This window comes from Anomaloglossus baeobatrachus, chromosome 4, assembly GCF_048569485.1.
Source record: "Anomaloglossus baeobatrachus isolate aAnoBae1 chromosome 4, aAnoBae1.hap1, whole genome shotgun sequence".
Classification (NCBI taxonomy): Eukaryota; Metazoa; Chordata; class Amphibia; order Anura; family Aromobatidae; genus Anomaloglossus; species Anomaloglossus baeobatrachus.
Genome location: NC_134356.1, coordinates 61023186 through 61042187, shown reverse-complemented (window position 1 = coordinate 61042187; position 19002 = coordinate 61023186). Strand labels below are relative to the sequence as shown.

Sequence of the window (19002 nt, the reverse complement as noted above, 5' to 3'; positions counted from 1 at the left end):
TGTCTTCCTGTGCTGTCTATAGCTTTCTGATAACCGGCCCATGTGCTGTTGGTTTCCAGTCTGGTGATTTACTGTGGGTTGGTTTGTGTGCTATAGGATTCCTCCTGTCGTCTGGTTATGTCCTCCTTACTGTATTTTTACTCCTTATCACTTGTTGTCTGATTACTCTGTGTGAGTGTGCTGTGTGATAAGAGTTTTGGTTTCCGGTTTGTCTATCACCATTGGTGTTTACATGCTCCTGACCCCCTCCTCTTCCCTGGGATAGGTAGAGAGGGGAAACTAGATCAAGTGTAGGAAGGCGGCCCAGACATGGTCACCATCAGACATATCTCTAAGATCAGCTTGGGGCCCCCCTAGCCTAAGGACCAGTTTAGGAGCCCTGATCCCTTGTTATCCCCTGCCACAATGTGACATGGAGTGACAGACGTCAGATCTACAGCCCAATTGGCACATCAATTAAAATGCTAATTTTCCAGTAACACAGGAACAGACTGGCCAGGTAAGGGTATTACTGGACTTGTCTTTGAGGGAAATACATGGACATATGATTTTCGGAGTGAAATTCTGCTAACATATTCCCTTTAAATTTCTAAACTGTTCATTACAGAAAGTTGGTCCTAAGTACAGATATCAGACACAGTAGGAGCAGATGGGCACAGCATTTATGTACAGTCATCCATAGACATGATGTATACTCCCACTAGCTGTGACCCAGCTTCCTTTTCACAATTCATATGTGGCCACTGTATATGTGTCATAATAGGAGGTGGTGAAAAGTTGACAAACCAAACTTATATCAAATGACGCCAGCTGATCTGAAACCTGCTTCCCACACAGTTGACCAAGTTCATACATTTTCACTAGACTACAGAGGATGATCTCGAGGGGGGTCTTTCTATATTTTTTTTAATGTCCTAAAATGGAATATAAGAGTTTTTTTTTTTTGTGAAAACTCCCTCTAAAAGACTCACGTTATTACAGTTCTGTGCAGCGAGCAGCCGTAAGAAGAACTGGGCAACACATTTGATATTCTGATTGCATGGGAACCATTGCTGTGCTTGTGCGATCAACAGCAGGACCAAGTTACGCATCAACACCCAAAGAACCTGAACCTGTTCCGAGAATCCAGAAGCGTGGTGGGAGCCAAATTTCCACAGGCAACAAGTGTATACATACATGTATAGTGAATGTGCACAATGAATGTCTGGAGTGAGACCCCAATCCATACAATGGTGGTACGATGTATGGCAGATTCATTCTACATGTTTGGCGAATTACACAACATGCACCAAAGAATAACTTTGCAACACTTTAATGGCTTAGATTAGGAGTTGCCACTGTTAATCTTGACAGCAGTAGCTAAGAGCTTGGAAATGACGAGAGGTGACTGTTCTGAAGTTCATGGATTCCTTTTCCGCAATGAGATTGCAGGTGCTGATGGCATTGCCCCAGCATCCAGACGCCTCCTGAATGCCCCCATGTCTGCAAAGATTTTATATCCAAGAAGCTCTCGAAAGAAGAGAGATCAGGAATTTTCAATATTATAGTATTGGAGTGTACTATAGACACAATCAAGCTTTTCCAGGTCCAAGTCCCTTTGACAGGACTAGTATAAACAAAAACAATGATGAATATAAAAATATATATATATTGTGCAAAGAAAACTTTTTTCCCAGAAAGTACAATGGGTACGGAAAGTGTTCAGACCCCTTTAAATTTTTCACTGTTTCATTGCAGCCATTTGGTAAATTTAAAGAAGTTCATTTATTTCTCATTAATGTACACTCTGCACCCCATCCCCCATCTTAACAGAAAAAAACCCAGAAATGTAGACATTTTTGCAAATTTATTAAACAAGAAAAAATGAAATATCACAGTCATAAGTATTCAGCCCCTTTGCTCAGACACTCATATTTAAGTCACATGCTGTCCATTTCCTTGTGATCCTCCTTGAGATGGTTCTACTCCTTCATTGGAGTCCAACTGTGTTAAACTGATAGGACTTGATTTGGAAAGGCGCACACCTGTCTATATAAGACCTCCCTACTCACAGTGCATGTCAGACCAAATGAGAATCATGAGGTCAAAAGGAATTGCCCAAGAAGCTCAGAGACAGAATTGTGGCAAGGAACAGATCTGGCCAAGGTTACAAAAGAATTTCTGCAGTTCTCAAGGTTCCTAAGAGCACAGTGGCCACCATAATCCGTAAATGGAAGAAGTTTGGGACCACCAGAACGCTTCCTAGACCTGACCGTTCAGCCAAACTGAGCAATCGTGGGAAAAGAGCCTCGGTGAGAGAGATAAAGAAGAACACCAAAATTACTGTGGCTGAGCTCCAGAGATGCAGTAGGGAGAAAGTTCCACAAAGTCAACTATCACTGCAGCCCTCCACCAGTCGAGCCTTTATGCCAGAGTGGCCCAACGAAAGCCTCTCCTCAGCGCAAGACATAAGAAAGCCCACAGAGTTTGCAAAAAAACAAACAACCCATGAAGGACTGCGATACTATCAGAAATTAGATTCTCTGGTCTGATGAGACGAAGATAGAACTTTTTGGTGATAATTCTAAGTGGTATGTGTGGAGAAAACCAGGCACTGCTCATCACCTGCCCAATACAATACCAACAGTGAAACATGGTGGTGGCAGCATCAAGCTATGGGGGTGTTTTTCAGCTGCAGGGACAGGACGACTGGTTGCAATTGAGGGAAAGATGAATGTGGACAAGTGCGGAGATAGCCTGGAAGAAAACCTCTTCCAGAGTGCTCTGACCCTCAGATTTGGCCAAAGGTTCACCTTTCAACAAGACAAAGACCAATGACCTACAATGATGATTTAAGCACACAGCTAAAATAACAAAGCAGTGGCTTCAGAACAACTCTGTGATCATTCTAGACTGGCCCAGCCACAGCCCTGACCTAAACCAAATTGAGCATCTCTGGAGAGACCTGAAAATGGCTGACCACCAACGTTCACCATCCAACCTAACGGAACTGGAGAGGATCTGCAAGGAAGAATGGCAGAGGATCCCCAAATCCAGGTGTGAAAAACTTGTTGCATCATTCCCAAGAAGACTCATGGCTGTACTAGCTCAAAAGGAGGGTGCGTCTACTCAATACAGTGCAAAGGGTCTGAATACTTATGACCACGTGATATTTCAGGTTTTTCTTGTTTAATAAAGTTGCAAAAATGTCTACATTTCTGTTTTTTTCTGTCAAGATGGGGTGCAGAGTGTACATTAATGAGAAAAAAAAAGAACTTTACTGAATTTACCAAATGGCTGCAATGAAACAAAGTGAAAAATGTAAAGGGTCTGAATACTTTCCGTACCCACTGTAAATATAGTGTCATTCCAGGTGGAAGAAAGGCAATTCCGGAGGCTTAAAATGAAAGGGCTCTGTACTTTTAGAGCAGTCAGACAGTGGAATGCCTCACCGCAAGAGGTAGTAATGGCAGATACTATAACAGCTTTTATAAAAGGGCTGGATGATTTCCTCAAAACACATAACTTTGTGGGTTATAGATAATTTAGTGACAAAATGTATAATTAGTGGAAAAAGGTTAAACTTGATGGACATAGGTTTTTTTCAACCTATGTAACCATATAATGAAAAAAAAACCCCACACTGTCCATATAAATTTGGCATCTAATAAGTTAAATTTTTTTTTTTTTTAAGTAATCAACACCCAAAACAGCAAAAATGGAATTGTTCTTCCATCTTTTTTTGTAAGTACATTATCAAATGAATGTTGTCCTTCAAAACTACAAGTCTTCACGCAAAAAAACCCCCACAAGCTCATATCCAGAATAATAAAAAGTTGTTGCTCTTGGAAGGCGAGGAGGAAGAACAGGAAAGGAAGAGGGGCTCACTGGGTCTGTCGCCCCAAGCCCTCGCATAAACCTAGAGCTGCCCCTGAACAGGACCATGACTAGATCACGGCTTCATGGCTGCAACCCCTTTGATAGATCGGTCTAAAGTGAACCTGTCAAGGAGTGAAATATATTAAGTTCTTGAACTTGATATGATGGACGCATAAAGATCTAAACAAAATTGTAAAAACAAAAGTGTCACCACATCTCCAAGATGACTGCTTTTGTGGGGTGTCCATGGTCTGCAGTGAGTAGAAGCAAAAATGGCCCAAGGAAGCTCAACTGGTGAACTGGAACCAGTGTTATTGGCACCATAGATTCATTGATGCGTGTGAAGGTAAAGGCTATCCTGTCTACTCTGATCCCAGCATACCACAAAATGCTGAAAAATATAATGCTGGTTTTGGTAAAAAAGAGGTCAGCACACATAGTACCCAACAGACTGCTAGATATGACGCCACGTCAAAGTGTGCTGACCTCGCAACGTTCAGGTCTTTATTATTATTAATAATTATTATTATAGCGCCATTTATTCCATGGTGCTTTACAAGTGAAAGAGGGTATATGTACAACAATCATTAACAATACAAAACAGACTGGTATAGGAGGAGAGAGGACCCTGCCCACGAGGGCTCACAGTCTACAGGGAATGGGTGATGGTGCAATAGGTGAGGACAGAGCTGGTTGCGCAGTGGTCTACTGGACTGATGGTTATTGTAGGTTGTAGGCTTGTTGGAAGAGGTGGGTCTTGAGGTTCCTCTTGAAGCTTTCCATGGTAGGGGAGAGTCTGATATGCTGAGGTAGAGCGTTCCACAGTATGGGGGAGGCATGGGAGAAATCTTGTACGCGATTGTGGGAAGAGGAGATAAGAGAGGAGTAGAGAAGGAGATCTTGTGAGGATCTGGGGTTGCGTGCAGGTAGGTACCGGGAGACTAGGTCACATGTATGGCGGTCTTCTGCTCATGCTATGGTGGCAAATACCACAGGACACCTTCAGAGATCTCGTGAAGTGAATGGGTCAATGCTATTTAAACAGTACGAGAGTGACCTAGAAATATTTGACAGATGGTTTTAACATTATGACTGATCAATATTTATCAGTAGATTCATGGTCACGTCTATGACATCTTTGCAAATTAATTGCCAATGGTAAGAAAGTAAAAGTGCTAACAATATGGAGTTAACTTGGAGTAGATGTAATTTCTTCAGATATTAGGGACATTTCGCACCCGGCTGCATGTTATAAAGGCTAGGAAAGCCTAAAAATCAGCTTCTGTTTCCTACATAAAACAGTGGAAAGCTATACAGCGCAGTACACAGGATCTGTCAGTCTCTGGAGAAGGGAACTGCCGGAGGCAAACACTGTAAAGCAACATGCCCAAGGTCACCGGGAGAGATGACAGCAGAATTCAGATGGAGGAGCAATGACTGAAGTCTGCTCACACTGGCAGAGTCACGTATGTGCTGCTGTTCCTCTATTACCATTGTACTGATGGCAATATGGGTTTATGTAACAACCTACATAGGAGACTATTTTGCAGTTCAAGACGTTGGGGAAGTGACTACCCATGTAGAGTGCCGTAACCTCAGCCATATTTGTTATTACACAGCATTCCCAGTGGAAGGCTGAATAGAACTTTAATAAATTCTTGGAGTAGAGGACATTCATTTACGGTATTTAGCGGATTTTACTGATTTCAGGGAAAAATGCTTGTTAACGATAAGATAGACAAAACAGCTCCAATGCTGTTTTGGCCACATAATCCTAGGTTATATGATCACTTTATGATTGTTGGGGTTGGAGGTCCACCTCAGATCGATCCCGAAAATGTAAGAGCCTCGGCACTATTTCACAGTTTTTACCTGCACTGTGCAGGGGTAACACAGCTCCAGTCAGAATCCATCCTTCATTGTTAGAAATAGCCATTGAAAAGGTATTCTCATTATATATATTTGCATTTCCATAGAATACACATAATGATTGATATAGATCCCAAAATCACTAAGACTGTGAAGGCCGCTTTACACGCTGCGACATCGCTAGCGATCGCATCCGCCCTCGTCGTGCGTCCGTCATGGGTAAATCGCTGCCTGTGGCGGACAATATCGTTAGGCCCTGTCACACGCACATACCTTACTAATGACGTCGCTGTGGCCGGCCAACAGCCTGTTTTCTAAGGTGGAGGTTCGTGCGGCGTCACAGCACGTCACACAGAGGCCCACCAATAGAAGCGGAGGGGCGGAGAGCAGCCGCATTATCGACACTCCCACCTCGTTGCCGGAGGACGCAGGAACGCTGTTAGTCGTTCCTGGGGTGTCACACGTAGCGATGTGTGCTGCCTCAGGAACGATGATCAACCTGCGTCCCAAAAGTTCAACGACAATTGGGAAAGGAACGACGTGTCAACGATCAACGATATTTGAGGTAAGATCGTTAGCGGTCGTTCATGTCACACGCAACGACGTCGCTAACGACGCCGGATGTGCATCACGATATCCGTGACCCCCAGCGATATCTCGTTAGCGATGTCGTTGCATGTAACGGGGCCTTTACTGCAGGTGAGATATGTGTCACCAAGGTTGAAAACTTCGGTGATGGGAAACATGGATGTAGGCTCCAGAATATTATGTGCTGAGAGGGTTAATCAGACATAAGGGCCGTTTTTTTTTTTTTTTTTTTAAGAGATTGGAGGGATGGCTGCCCCCATACCTCCACGCTAGGGTATGGTCCATGAAAGCCTCTGGATTCACCTAGTGTTCGGTATCTGGAGGTGATGAGACCTCCAAAATGGAGCTCATACTGCAAAGAGCTGACTCCTAATCCTGAGCGGGCAGAGGTCAAAATTATACAAACTGGTTTGAGTGATATTTTGTTTTCTTTATGCTGGAAAGGTCTGTTTATAGTTCGTTTATGAAGAGTTTTATTAAATCCATTGAAAATTTAAAAAAGGAGAAACATTCCTGTGTCTACCTCGTGAAACAGCAGAGTCAGCCGGTCTATCACACCTATTTTAAGGACGGGAGTGTTCCACTCCCCAGTTGTGGCTGATGCCATGGCTATAAAAAATGGCAAGGCAACTGTGCATAGTGGTCTCAATTTTCTTATATAGAATTTATAGGATGGGGGCCGCCATGCAGCGGTGGATACCGCGCCTCACGCCATCCTATGCCTCCAGCCTACTCCACTAATGTGCAACTGAGGAAGGTCCATTGTGGACCGAAAACGTTTTTTTTCATGCACATTAAATAAACTTGCATCACTTTCAAGTTCGAGAGTGCCTTGTTTAATTACATTGTACGGCTTTGGAACCTGAAGAGCACCCCTATTTCTCTTGATATCCCTACAAGGAAGTGCCGTTTTTTCTTTCTACCTTTCCATTCAAAGTGACCAAAGCACCAAGCATCAAGACATCAAATTCTGTGCCCCTAAAACCATTGCTTCTTGATCAAATTAGCTCTGTACTATAGTGCCACCTAGAAGGAAAATAAGTGCACACAGCATGGAGAGGAGCACACGGAGCTCCGATGCTTCTGTGCCCACCATCCACAATGAACTTTCTCCACTATCGGAAACATCAGTGAACTAAACTGGATTTGCAAAACCTTGTGTGAAATGGCGTTGTCAGCAAGCGTGCTTCAGATAGTGAGTATCGAACATACAGCTGCACTGCCCCTATTTCTAGGGAGTAAAGTAAAGGGGAAGATAAAAGGTGGACGAGGAGTACAATCGACCAAGGGAAGGAAACACCCAACGGAGACCGTCATTTCTGTCAATGAGTCTTCTCCGCTTTCACAGAATCTATCCCGCTGTTGTACATAGCATTCATCTCGACCCTTTTGCCCCAGCTCTGCAGACATTGTAGGGGGAGGTTATAAAGCTTCTTACTTGGCGTTTGGCTTTATTCTTCCACGCTTGCAGAACACAGAAATCCTTCAGGGCATATGTAGATGGCTGATAATCTTTGCAGGAAACAGCTTGTCCTCCTGCATCTTATGCAGAAGTGCTGTGTAATTTTGCTCTTAAGCACTGTCTCAACAGGTCTCAGGCACACTTCAAGGCACTGAAGGGCCTTTGTGACTTGATCTGTGCCAATATCGGATTTTGCAAAGGCCTCTCTGTCCGTCCAGTTCTCAACCTGTTTACTTTTATGCTTCGTTTGTCAGATTATCATTCATCGCTTGCTTAATGGCCACATGATATTTAGGAAGAAACGTTCAATTAACTGTAAGGTCAAATGTGCCCTGGATTGTGTAATCTGCTTCAGTGGCGACGTTAACAACAGACCGATAGACCAAAATTACCGTACATTATACTGCCCACCAAAGGGGCTCTGTATACCCAGAAAGGGGTTCTTCCAAAAACATGGGGGCCATACTCATTATGACACAATCCATTGTATTCCACAATTTGGTAACATATGCGTACACCTACGTTTATACAAGAAATGCCTATATTCCTCAAGGGTATAAAATAAAAGGACACGGTGGAGACTCTTGGAAATCATATGCCTTTGTGTTTCTCTGTTTTCACCGGCTGTTGAGTGAATTTCAAAAACGTCTATGTTGGCATTGGAGCTGCCCTTACATAGTTATCCTAGAGCCCTCAAGATCAATCTATCTATGCATGCTTATACCCCAGAAAATAAACACATCTCAGGTCATTATAGCCACCCTACTATCGATCTCCATTAGTTTTCAGAATGTCTGTAACAAAGTCTAAGACTTTGCACACTACGATATCGCACGTACGATGTCGGTGGGGTCAAATTGAAAGTGACACACATCCGGCGTCGCATGTGAGATCATAGTGTGTAAGGCCTTTATGATACGATTAAAGAGCGCAAAAGCGTCGTCATCGTATCATCGGTGTAGCGTCGTTCATTTCCATAATTTCTGGATGACCGATGTTACGATGTTGTTCCTTGTTCCTGCGGCAGCACGCATCGCTGTGTGTGAAGCCGCAGGAGCGAGGAACATCTACCTGCATCCTGCGGCTCACGCCGGCTATGCGGAAGGAAGGAGGTGGGCGGAATGTTTACGTCCCGCTCATCTCCGCCCCTCCGCTTCTATTGGCCGCCTGCCGTGTGACATCGCTATGACGCCGCACGGCCCGCCCCCTTAATAAGGAGGCGGTTCGCCGGCCAGAGCGACGTCGCAGGGCAGGAAAGTGCATGTGAAGCTGGCGTAGCGATAATGTTCGCTACGCCAGCTATCACCAGATATCGCTGCTGCGACGGGGGCGGGGACTATCGCTGCAGCGTCGGTAAGACATTGTTACTGATGTCGCAGCATGCAAAGTGCCCCTAAGAATTAGAACACAACTTTACGATCCCTACCCTAGAATCCTTATAGATTTATAGTTGACTGTTTATCGTTCGTTGGCATCATTTGGGTGCGTTCACAAGGTTGCATGGCACAGATTTCGCCAACAAATTGCAAAAAAGTTGCAGGAAAAATATGGTTGACTCAGTGGTTGGCACTGCAATCTTGCAGTGTTCTGGGTTCAAGTCCCACCAAGAACAACATCCACAAGGAGTTTGTATGTTCTTCCCATGTATTTGTGGGTTTCCTCCAGGTTCTCTGGTTTCCACCCACACCCCAAAGACATACAGATTGGGAATTTAGATTGTGAGCCCCAATGAGGACAGTGATGATAATTTATGTAAAGCACTGCAGAATATGATGGTACTATGTACTCAATGCATAATAAATAAATAATAAAAATCCACCTCAAGGCATAAGAATGATACAGGGGTCATTAGACTGATTACCTAGTAAAAACCAGCCACATTCCTGGCCTCCAGTGATGACGTGTCATCACTTGTAACCCCTGCAGCTTGTGACCGTCTGCCGCTGTTATCTGTCAAAATGACAAGTCATCACTGTAGGTCGGTGTATGTATTTGCTTTCAGATTTCTTCCTTCTCATTGATGCAGCACTTCCACGTCAATGTATTGAAAGGCTTCTGATGTTTAAAGAGATTGTCTGGGACTTTAACATTGATGACCTATCTTTAGGACAGGTGATCAATGTCTGATGGGTGAGGGTGCGACACCCGGTACCCCCGCTGATCAGCTGCCCCTGAACTACTCTGTGGCGGAGCTGCACAGCACAGCTCTGTTAAAGGAATATTGACCACAGCAGGTACTGCACATCTGCTCCCTACTGATTAGAATAGGGGGTGGATATGCAGTTCCCTGCCACGACCACTACACAGTTGGCGTAGCTGTGCTTTGCAGCTCCACAAGCGAGCAGTTCCACCCGGCGGAGGTACCAGGACCAGTTGATACCCTCACCCATCAGACATTAAGGATAGCCCATCCATGTTAAAGCCCCGGATGACCCTTTTAAGCCAATCTGGACAAGCTTGTTTGATATTGATGGAATAAAGACTAATTTATTTGGAGGATTGCTGCCATATTTTTTTCAATGTTTCTAATATTTAGTAAAAGCTATTACATGGGTGCATTTTTTATTTCAAGATAGATTCCCAAAACTGTGACTGAATGGGTTTGTCCTACAATTTAACCCCTTGTCTCACAAGCGATTATTTGTTACTGCATTTCTTTCCTCCCCCTCTTCCATGAGCCATAACCTTTTTTGTATCTCCGACTCCATAGCCGTATGAGGAGGGGGGGGGAATGTTTGCAGGAACCGTTCTAGTTTTAAATTACAAGATTCAATTGATCATATAATGTACTGTAAGATGAGAAAATATTCTAAGTGAGGTGCAATAGTGAAAAATTTTTTTGGGGGGGGGGGGGGGGGTTTGGTTTTTGGCTTTAATTTTTACCACGTCCATTCCATTGTGCAGTAAATATAATTCTTCTGGTCAGTACGCTTAGAGTGATATCTAACATATTGAGACAAAACACTATGTGCCGATGTGAAGGTTTTATTGATACCAATTTGGGGTACACAATATTTTGATCCTTTTTATGGAATTTTGTGTACAAGAGCAGTGACCACAAGATGGGAATTCTGGAGTTTCAAGGTTTTGTTTTTTTTTACATCTATTATTCAATTTTATAATAATTTTATCATTTGAAAGGGTTGTTCGCTACTAGGACAAACCCTCCTGATTACACTTATTTCCCCTAGAACAAAAGACCCTGTACTCACCTTCCGTACTGGTGACATTCCAGCGATGTCGGTAATAGGTTTGGGGGCTCACGTGACATTGTGATGTCAAGTCAGCCCCGCATCCAATCACCGCCAGCTTCTCTATCCCTACCTTTGGACCAAATGAGCAATCAACAGGAAGTGAGTGGAGCTGCAGTGTCACTTCCTGTTGATTAATTTGGTCCAAAGACTAGGAGCGAGAAGCCGACTCAGACTTGACGTGAGGATTGCTTGACTTCACAATGTCACGTGAGCCCTGATCCGCGATTACCGACAGCGATGGAACAGCACCAGAATGAAAGTTGAGCACAGGGTCTTTTATTTTAACTGGAGGACACAAGTGGACACCCCCTTTAAAATGTTGGCTTTGATAGACCCAACTATATCAAATAAATTTACTGTTTAATTACTTTATTTTTTTTAATTGGGTAAAGGAAGGTGATTTAAACTTTTATATACCATAATTGTCAACCTTTTATTTCCCACTCTTGACTTTATTTTTTAGTCCTCTAGATTTAAACTTGGAATCACGTGCACCATATACTACAAAAGTGCACTATATAATAAAACTACAGATCTGGGCTTGGTGGGGGCACCAAGGTGGCAACTAGAGGCTTTCTGCATACCGTAGCAAGCCATTGATTTTCCTTATGTTATATAGCGGAATTTGCCCTTGCATAGCATAGCGCTTAAAGGGAACCTGTCACCAGATTTGGGGCCTATGAGCTGCGGCCACCACCAGTGGGCTCTTATATACAGCATTCTAACATGCTGTATATAAGAGCCCAGGCCGCTGTGTAGAATGTAAAAATCCCTTTATAATACTTACCTAAACGGTCTCTGCGGTGGAGTTGAATAATATGGGTGTCTGTTCTCCAATGCCGGCGCCTCCTCTTTTGGCCATTTTTGTTGTCCTTCTTCTGAATCCGGGGTTCATGATGCGTCCTACGTTATCCACATTTGCCGGCATTGAGGTGCTGCGCAGATGCACTTTGATCTGCCCTGAGCAGGGCAGATCAAAGTATTGTAGTGCGCCTGCGCGGGACGGGTGTGTATGACGTAGGATGCGTCATGCACCCAGGCTTCAAAAGGCGGGTGAAATGGCCAAAAGAGGAGGCGCCGGCCCCGGAGAACGGAGACGCCCATGTGGCCCAACTCCATCACAGCGAGCGTTTAGGTGAGTATTATAAAGTGATTCTACACAGCGGCCTGGGCTCTTATATACAGCATGTTAGAATGCTGTATATAAGAGCCCACTGGTGGTGGCCGCAGCTTATAGGCCCCAAATCTTCTGACCGGTTCCCTTTAATGAAATACTGCACCCCATAAACGGAAGCAATTACGTAGAAAACTCAATGTGTTTCCACTGAAAGACAAAATTAGCGATAACATCTCAGTGTTCAGTGACTCCGCAGGAAACAAACACCCGCACGTTCGCCATCAGCTGACAATGACATGCGACGGCTCAAATGTTGGAGCGTTTTCAGGAAGTTTCTTAATCTCGTGATAGAGTACTCAGCAGCTATATATGTGAATGGTAAGAAAAAAGGGCCAAAAAAATTTTCACTTAAAAAAAAAAAAAAAAAGTATATGGCTGCATTTCTAATATGGACTGGGGAGCCTCACACCATAAACTGACTGTCCATTGATGATCTGACTCATGGATCAAAACTGCCCATTTAAAGGGAATCTGTCACCAAGTCTTTTGCCAACTAATCTGAGATCTGGTGAAACTTTTCTTCAGGAAAAATCTATTGTTACATCATACAAAAATGTAGTAGTTCAAGTGCATTCTAAAGGGTGCTTTACACGCTGCGACATCGCTAGCGATCTCGTTAGCGATGTGACATGCCAGATCACACATGTGACCGGCGCTATAAAAACGACCTATGTGTGATCTCGGAAGATCGCATCTGCGATCTGGCGTGTCACATCGCTAACGAGATTGCTAGCGATGTCGCAGCGTGTAAAGCACCCTTAAAACATGCTACATATTGTCTCTCCTCATATAGGTAGCGTGCACCTAGGATGTTGGTAACCAGTGTTTGTTATTCACCCGCACCAATAAATAGCTTGCGGCTTGTCACTTTTACAGATCCTATCAGATGTAATAAAATAGCATCAGTCAGCTGCAATAAAGGAGTCGAACTATGTTATTTCCACATTATATTTAGCTTCATATCAGTAATAAGATGCAGGGAAAAAATTAAGAGCTGCTCCAGCTCCTCAGATAAAAAATTTGCATGTTCTAGTTATTCTTCATTAAGAAAAATGTTGTTCTCAGAATGTTCTATGAATGGAAGTATTGTTTTTTTTTTTACCTGAATAATAAAACATGCAAAGTTGTTATGTGAGGAGCTGGAACGTCTCTTAAAGGGAACCTGTCATGTGCAATATGTACCCAAAAAAAGGAGCAGTTCTGGGTGTATATTGCTAATCCCTGTCTAACTGTCCCTGTATCTAGTAGCATAGATAAAGAGATCTTTAGGAAAAGTATTTCTAAAGATCCTTTATGATATGCTAATTAGCACAGGGACTAGTTACAAGGGTGTTAGTTCCTCCGACTAGTTCACCCACTTAGCAGGTTAGCACGTCCATAGGGATGTACTAACATACTATTCAATGCCCGATGCTCAGCGTCATCAACGGTGACGCGCGTACCTGTGTCCACTGTCACCACCTCAGTTGCTGGGCTTATAGTCAATGCGCATGATCAGAAGTCCCGGCACTTCCAATCACGCGCACTAGGCCTCTCTGAAGTCGGGACGCATACACCCGGCTTCATAGTGCGCATGCCTGGAAGTGCGGTGACTTCTGATCATGTGCACTGACCCTAAACCGGTGTTCTGAAGTGGTGACAATGGACACAGTACGCATGTCACCGCTAATGACGCTAAGTAATGGGCATTGAATAGCATGTTAGCACCACGCCAGCAGGGGTGTGCTTACATGCTAAGAGGACGGACTAGTCAGGGGAAGTAATGCCCTTGCGACTAGTCCCTGCGCTCATTAGCATATCAAAGGATCTTTAGAAATACTACTCTATATGTAAGCTACTAGATACAGGGACGATTAGGCAGGGATTAGAAATATGCACCCAGAACTGCTCGTGGTTTGAGTGCATATTGCACCTGACAAGTTCCCTTTAAATTTTTTCCCACTTCTTATTGACATTGGAGAATACAGAAGAATTCCATGCACTTTGGAAACTTTGCCATTTCTGGTAAAAATTAATTATTTTTTTTTTTATTTGTAATAAACCAAACTAAAAAATAATGGGTTAAACCTAGATCCACCCCAACTCTTAACGGCAAGATGCTACCCTACTTGGTTTGTTTATAGTCTTGAAAATCTGGACTATCCAGTCATAGGAGACTTTCTATTTAGTCCCTAGAGTCCTTGAGATAAAGAAATTGGGCTTTTGCCAGTGTCCTTCCAAACTTGTGTAGAACTGAATGACAGCTTTGAGATAAAAGAGACCCCGCAACGTCTTATCACGACTTACCACTATTCCCAAGGCTTTCAATATGTTTAGCTTGCACATAGGACAGGTGCAGTGCTCACTGAGCCATGGATCCACGCAAACCTTGTGAAATACATGCCTGGAAAAAAAAGAAAAAAAAAAATAATATTGACATTTTCTCATTTCTAATATTCTTCACATAGCTACTCATGAGCCAGATCAGACACCCCATACTTTGCACTGACGAGGGGCTAGCACCCCGAAACACCGTGTCTGCAAATTGGTATTCTGATCTGGCATATATCCCAAGTCATATGCAAAGGATTGTTAAAAATCCACTTTTGACTTTTAGAATCGCTACTTCCAATAGGTGGCGCGGCGCTAGAGTTTGTCTCCTTTCCTGGAGAGACAATTCTCAAAGTTGTACACCTTCATGACCTAATTGCATGGGTTCATAATCATGGGGTCATAATTTAGGGAGGATAATGAAGTAGATAGCACAAGATAGCTGAGCCCAATGACAGGTTGCAGCGGTCATGTGCTACAAGGCGCTGATCGGGTTAGCAGTAGAAAGGCAGTGCTGAAGAGGTCCATGGTTGTTCTTAAAAAGACACCCATAGACAAGAAGAACCACACCCACTTGGATAAAAAAAAAGACTAGCGTTACTTATAAGGAAGAGGGAGCCACTTCTCAGGAAATTAGGCACCCAGGAACCAAACAAAAGAATGCCCGAATCGTGAGAACAGAGGCCTTTACAACAGTAACAAAAAAAATAAAATTTATAGCAAGTAACAGGTTGTCTTACATTTTTAATAGACTATTTATAATGGGTTTTATAAGACAGACAATCCAATAATCCCAATTTATCACCTATCTACCGATAGGACAACCCCTTCTCATTCATGTACGCCTCCATAAAAAAAACTGATACTCACCTCTTGTGCCGGCGCGGTTCTTCAGTGAGGGAACTCATAATCCTGGGGCCCACGTGACATTGTTAGAACACATGACCCATGACAATTAGCGCTGGCTTCTACCCCCCGCTTTCAAAGGACGTTACAGCTGCGGCTGCCACTTTCTGTTAATTACTTACATGTTCGAAGGCGGGGAGAGAGAGAAGCCGGCGCTGATTGGGCGCGGGGCTTGTGTGTAATAATGTCACATGATTCCCAAGAACGCGAGTTCCGACACCGATGGAACTGCGCGCCGGCACCAGTGGGCAGTATAAGGGGAATGAGAAGACCTTTATTCTCATAATTGGTGCAGAATCACCATCTATTGTGAAATGATCACATGGATAATGTCATTATGTAAAACTCCCTTTAAAGAAGTTGTCTGACCACTTAATTTGTCAGTAGGATCAATCCCCCCCTTAGCCATCTAATTGAGCATGTAGGTCAATGAAAGTTGAATAAAAGGACACCTCAATATCTGCGATCTGACTTCTTATTCCAGAGATATCAACGTTTTTCTTAATATGTAAATGAGCTGATAAGATTTATGGGCCGGACACTGATTTCCCTGAGTATCTGCCTTTAATTAAGAAGGAAACCCTGAATATAATAAAATCCTGAAGAAAAAAGGATTTTGTACTAATTCTGGGAACGCCTGGCTAAAATATCAGGATTACTCTACTCAACATGATGGCTGATTGAGTATCTGCCTTTAGAGTTCATTTTAAATTAAAGCAGGTGTTACCAGTGCGAGACATGAATATCAAGAGAGCAGACTATCAGTCATTACATGTCTCACACTCAAACCCCCTCTTTCATTTAATTCTCAAAGATCTACGTTCGGACCATAGATCTCTTCAGCTCATTTACACATTAAGTCGGATCACAGATCTCAAGGTGCTATTTTATTCAACTTTCTATGACCTACATGCCTATATAGACGACATACTGACTAATTCCCTTAACTGCTTCTCCCCGAAAATCGTAAATTCAACATTGATCAATATAATTTCAAACTAGGAGGCTTTTTTATTTTACCAAAATCTAGTTTTTGCATTCTAGTTGCAGCAAACATATGACATGGCAGTTTTCTTCTGTCAACAAAATGGTTAATAACTTGTTTTGTGGGGCGTGGCCTGGCAATGGAGGAGTGAGGACGCTGGTCTCCCTTGTTCCCGTGCCTGGAGAGGCCCTAGACCCCTTATTGAGACACATACCCGGCTCTAAAATAGCCAATGCCGGCTAAGAAAAGAAGCAATAGCGGCAGGACAAAGACAGAGCACCGGATACCGGCTCCTACACGCATAACGAGGTTTTTACGGAGCTCCACCGGACCAGGCCAAGTATCAGCATCAATTAAAATGGCGGCCGCAACACTCCGGGAGACATCCCCGCTACCCTGCAACATGGAGGAGGGCGGCGTCATCACACAGCCTCAGCCGCCCGGGATCCCCCAGACGGCGGCAATGCCGGGAAGGCAGAGCAGCGGTGATCCTCAGCGTGGCCTGGAGAACGCACAGCACATGGGGGCCCCCTCCTCTCACCTCATGGCGGCAGCCGCAGCATCAGGAACTCAATCCCTTCACCCGAGGGAGCAGTGTGAAGTGGGACAGCAGACAAGGCAGGACGCTGAAGACCAGGCTGGGGGTAAGACACAGAGGAGATCCTTAATAATGCAGCCAGTCCCTCTCGTACCGGCAGCAGGGAAAGCGCCCATGGGAAACAAGCAGCATGGATACAATACTATCCCTGATATGATGCCCCCTGCACGAGAAACAACGGAGAGTTACACGGAGGCAATGCTCAGCGTGGAGCAGCTGAGGGTTGGGAGCCTTGGTAATGACTCTCATATTACAGATATACACAGCCCATTGGAGGCCCCTTCAACCTCGGCTCCTTCTAAACAAGTGAGGCAGGGGCTCCCTGGGAATGCACTGGACTCTCTGGGGGATTCTTGTATAAATGAGTCTCTTTCATCACCTGAAAGGGGAAAGATACCAGATGCCTTCAGAACCCCTCCACACAGTTCAGGTGATGGAGACAATGGGGAGAGGGGACAAGAGATATGCGTCTGGGATGACCTTAAGGCTCGTATAAGAGCTATCCCAACTAGAGAAGAAATGGAGGAGTACATCACTAGAATGGAGGCTTCATACAAAGCAGAGTCTTCGTCCATGAGAGGAGAAATGCAGCAGTTAAACGTACGCATGACAACTTCCGAAACTTGCGTAACCTCTATGTCTGCACAGCTTTCCCAACAGTCGCAGACTCTAGCTACGCAAGCCATCCAAATAGAACACTTGACGGATCTGCTGGATGACTTAGAGAATAGGGGCAGACGTAATAACATCAGGATAAGGGGTATCCCCGAGTCAGTAGCCCCCCAAGACCTGGAGGCATCTTTAAGGCGACTCTTTAACTCCATTCTAGATCTACCACGGGACTCCCGTTTAGAACTGGACAGAGCACATCGATCACTGGGCCCCAAACCAACAGAGAATGCTAACCCTCGGGACGTAATTTGTAGGGTACATAACTACAAAAAGAAAGAAGAAATCCTGGCCAAAGCCAGGCAAAAGGACTCTGTTATGTTCAAGAATATACCAATCCAGCTACTACCGGATCTGTCAAGGCACACTCTGCAGAAGCGTAGGGTCCTGAGACCTCTTCTGGACACTCTAAGACAGAGGGGAATTCTGTATTCTTGGGGATTCCCCTTTAAACTGCAGGTCCGACGTGGGGGAAGCCTACATGTGCTACATTCTCTATTGGATCTTCCGTCCTTTTGTGCAGCCCTTGGAGTACCTGTCGTCCATATTCCAGACAAGGAGTGGCCACGTGTCCACAGTTTCCCTGGAGAGCCTATCAACAACCCTTTCCCGCAACGAGAGAATACTCGCAGGAAAAATCGGGGCCCACAGCGAAGGAAAGACGCAGAGATGACACCGCCGGACCGTGAGGGGGAATGAGATCTTCCCATTCTTTACTGCCTTAGATATATTGCTAAATATAGATCTTACGGGACAGACTAACGTTAAGTCAGAGATTGTTTTAGTCGAAATTTGAGCCATTAATTACAGGAACATAATAACCATTTTTGTGTCCTGCCGGTCAAATGTTAAATGTTATGTGAATTGCAAAGATGACTGGGGTGGGGGTATGTCGTCACTACATATTGATATAGATAGTAATGCTTCATATTTGGGGGTCTGGGGCCGACCCGGGGGGGGACGGGCCTCTATTGAAAGTCTACTTCCCGTCGGGGTTCTACACACTGCGGGCAGGTGTAGGTTATACTGACCCCACGATCGTTTGCCTGATACTATTGTTGAGGGCCTCTCTTTTTCTTTTTCCTCTTCTTTTTCTCTCCTTCCTACTCCTTTTTTCTTCCTTCTTTTTTCCCCTTTTTCTCTTTTCTCTTTTCCTCCCTTTTTTCTTCCCATCTATAACTAGTTCTCTTTTTATCGCTAACCCTACTTGGTAGCGGTACTACCCTTCCTTCTCTTTCTCCCTACACACATCACCACCCATCTCCCCCCCCCCCTTTTTTTTTTTTTTTTCTTTCTCTCCCTTGCCCCTTCCTGATAACAATAACT

General features: G+C 44.2%; 1 protein-coding gene across 3 annotated transcripts in view; it reads right to left on the bottom strand.

Moving 5' to 3' along the window:
- Positions 1-19002, bottom strand: part of RNF130 (ring finger protein 130) — a 349488-nt gene that overhangs the window by 54267 nt on the left and 276219 nt on the right. For all 3 annotated transcript variants that reach the window (XM_075344373.1, XM_075344372.1, XM_075344374.1), the window contains exon 6: positions 14495-14591. In XM_075344373.1, the coding sequence (XP_075200488.1) occupies positions 14495-14591 (97 nt within the window). The remainder of the gene's footprint in view (positions 1-14494; positions 14592-19002) is intronic.